The 3,564-nt window shown below is 47.4% G+C and overlaps 1 protein-coding gene across 1 annotated transcript in view; it reads right to left on the reverse strand.

Annotated features, from left to right (window-relative positions):
- Positions 1–3,564, reverse strand: part of LOC119410351 (doublecortin domain-containing protein 2) — a 48,597-nt gene that overhangs the window by 247 nt on the left and 44,786 nt on the right. Inside the window, exons 8-9 of the mRNA XM_037677262.1 lie at positions 1,058–1,125; positions 18–698 (exon numbers count right to left, since the gene is read on the reverse strand). Coding sequence (XP_037533190.1) covers positions 18–698; positions 1,058–1,125 — 749 coding nt within the window. The remainder of the gene's footprint in view (positions 1–17; positions 699–1,057; positions 1,126–3,564) is intronic.

Raw genomic sequence — 3,564 nt, forward strand, 5'->3', positions numbered from 1 at the left:
TCCTCGTCTGTTTTTACCTCATCTTCTTTCTCTGGCTCTTTGGTAGCTTCCTCATCTGTTTTTACCACATCTTCTTCTTTCTCTGTCTCTTTGGTAGCTTCCTTGTTTGTTTCCTCATCTCCCTGCTGTTTACAGCTGCTGCTTCTACCACTGTCACTTTCTTTGCTCTCGTCTTCTGATTGAGTTTTCTGTGGGCTGTTGCAGTTTTCTGCCTCTTTCTGTTCCTCGCCTGACTCAACATCGTTAATGCTGTCATTGCTGCTTTCTTCCCTGCAACCGCTGTCTTTAATCTCTTGTTTATCTTCATCTTTCTCATTGTCCTGCTCTGTCTCTGTCTCAGAGGAGGCATTGGGCCTGTCCTCTTCGTCTTTATTGCCCTCGGTCTTATCGCTGCAGCTGTTAGAGTCCTGCTCCTCACTGTTAACCTCGTCCTTACTCTCCTCCATGACCTCCACCTTTACTTCCTCCTTCACGTCCTGCTCATTTTCTGCTGTTGCTCCCTTTTCTATGTCATCATGTTGCTCCTCAGCTTCCTTCATCTCTTCACTGGTTTCCACATTTGTCTCTTGGTTTTCTGTTTCGTCCTCCTTGTTGGCAGAAATGTTTTCCTCAGAAGAATCTTCAGGAGTTTCCACTTTCCCGTCTGTCATTTCGTCATTCTCTGTTGTGGCCTTTTGTTCATCATCAACCTCAGAATTCTGTAAAATAATAGAGAGAAAAAAATGCAAGAAATGTTTAAGCTGTGATGGACTGGAGATCTGTCCAGGATGTCCCCCGCCTCTAGCACAGTGACTGCTGGATATGGGCAGTGGGCACCAGTGAGCACCAGTGGGCACCAGTGGGCACCAGTGGGCAGCAGTGGGCACCAGTGGGCAGCAGTGGGCACCAGCAACCCCCGTGACCCGAAAAGGAAGAAGTGGGTAAAGTGGATGGATGGATGTTTAAACAGGCAGTATGATTCCTTCCCTGTCATTAGCACTTGTTACAACATTAAAATAAACATCAAATAATCTAAAATAAGAGATTAAAACAGAGTGATGTCGCAGCTGACGTTTACCTCTTCAGCTTCCTGGTCTTGTGAAGCTTCATCTGTGTTTCCATCATCAGCCTTTGGTTCTGGGTCATCTGTAAACAGAAGTTTTATTTAAACAAATGAGGATTTATTTATTTAGTTATTTTATTTTTTTTGTTTTTTTTTACAGAAAGGTGGTTATTTCTCTATTTCTGTGTTTCAGGACACTAATAAGCCTGGTAGGGGAAAAACAAAAAACATTCACAGCTTTCACAAAGGCCCACTTCATACAGGATGATGACCCTGCTATGCTCTGCGATCTACAACTACATAAACTACAAACCTCTGAAACCATGAGATCCGTTTTTATGAAAGCTGCCATGTTTATTCTAGATGTCGGCTCAAAACTGGGAGAAATTTTCAAGGTAATAGGCAAATCTTTCATTGTACTCTCACTAAAATTCTGGATGTTTGTAACCAGTGAGTCATGCAGATGTGTCTCAAGCAGCCAGCCTAGAATGTTGTCAAAGAAGAGCTCCTATGGAAAAATACAGAACGTCTGCTCCTGAGACCAATTGGAGACATCTGCTACTAAAGTGATGTTGGTCTAAAAGTGCTTGCCAAGAATCCAGGAAATTAAGAAATGCACAAACAACTTGACTCTCTCGTGAATGTTGTTCAATATCTAGTTGCTAATTTTATACTAACTTTAGATACTAAATAAATACTAACTTTTATGCCATGCTCCCACAAGGCTAACTCTGCAGGTACACAAGTATTTTAGTCTGGTTCATCGTGTCCAGACCTGCTTCATGCTGGGCTCAACTCCTCCTTGAATTATCACTTTATCGTGATGGAGGAGTTTGTGCACACCTGAATGATCCTAAGAACTATGCTGTCGAGGGGAATTTAAAAAAGAGTGATTTAAAACACTTGCATGGATAGAAATTCAATTCAATTCAGTTTATTTATATAGGGCCTAAGCACAACAAAGTTGTCTCAGGGTACTTTACAGGAACATCCACATACCATCCATCCATCCATTATCTTTACCCGTTTATTCCATTTTGGGTCACGGGGGTCGCTGGTGCCCATGTCCAGCAATCACTGTGCGAGGGGCGGGATACACCCTGGACGGGTCGCAAGTCCATCACAGGGCCACATAGAGACAAACAACCATTCACTCTCTCTCTCTCACCTAGGGACAATTTAGAGTTACCAATCAGCCTAACATGCATGTTTTTGGACTGTGGGAGGAAACCGGAGTACCCGGAGAAAACCCACGCATGCACGGAGAGAACATGCAAACTCCACCTAGAAAGGCCCCTGGACCGGGGTTCGAACCAAGGACCTGCTCACTGAGAGGCAGCAGCTCTACCAGTTGCACATCCACATACATAAAAGCCAATTAGTAAAGTGCTCTATCTAAGGAACCAACAAGAAGCTTGATGTCCCTTGACTGGACGTGGGTTATGGGCCCCACCCTGGAGCCAGGCCTTGGGAAGGGGCTTATGACTGGGCCTCCTCTTATGGGGCCTGTTTGGTCGCAGACAGAATAAATTACATCAGTTTGCCTTCTGGCCCTGTGATGGACTTGCGACCCGTCCAGGGTGTACCCCGCCCCTCGCACAGTGATTGCTAGACATAGGCACAAGTGACCCCCGTGACTCAAAATGGAACAAACGGGTAAAGATAATGGATGGATGGATGGAGTTTGCCTTCTTGTAGGCCCACCACCTGCAGGAGGAGCCATATGAGTCATGTGCGTGATGATATGCAGTAGCTAAAGATGGGGACCTTGGCGCTCTGACCCTGGCTTACCAAAGCTGGCTCTTGTGGCATGGGACATCATCTCTCTGGTGGGGAAGGAGCCTGAGATTGTGCATGAGGTGGAGAGGTACCAACTAGGTAGCATTGGGCTCACCTAGATGCACAGCATGGGCTCAAGAACTAATCTCCTGGAGAGGGGCTGGACCTTATTCCGCTATAGAGTTGCCTATGGTGTGAGGTGTCGCCTCACCACGCACCCACCACACTGTCACCACACTTCTACCATACTGCCACAACACATCCATCACTTGGCCAGCATGCTTCAACCATGCTTCCACCACACTTCCACCATGCTTCCACCACACCTCGGCTATGCTGCCACCACACTGCCACAAAGCTTCCACCACGCTTCCACTACGCTGCAACCATGCTTTCGCCATGCTTCCACTACGCTGCCACCCCGCTTCCAACACTCTGCCACCACACTTCCACCACACTGCCGTTAAGCTGGGCATGCTTCGACTATGCTGCCAACATGATTCCACCACACTACCACCACACTTGTACCACGCCACAAGCACACTGCTACCATGCTTCCACTACGTTGCCTTCACTCTGCCACCACACTTCCACCACGCTTCCGCCATGCTTCTACTATGCTTCCACCATGATGCCAACACACTGCCTCTGCTCTGCTACCACTCTGCCACCACAACATCACCACTCTGCCGCCACGCTGCTGCCACGCTGCTGCCACGCTGCTGCCACGCTGCTGCCACGCT

This window comes from Nematolebias whitei, chromosome 5 (genome assembly GCF_014905685.2).
Source record: "Nematolebias whitei isolate Nwh7 chromosome 5, NemWhi1, whole genome shotgun sequence".
Taxonomy (NCBI): Eukaryota; Metazoa; Chordata; class Actinopteri; order Cyprinodontiformes; family Rivulidae; genus Nematolebias; species Nematolebias whitei.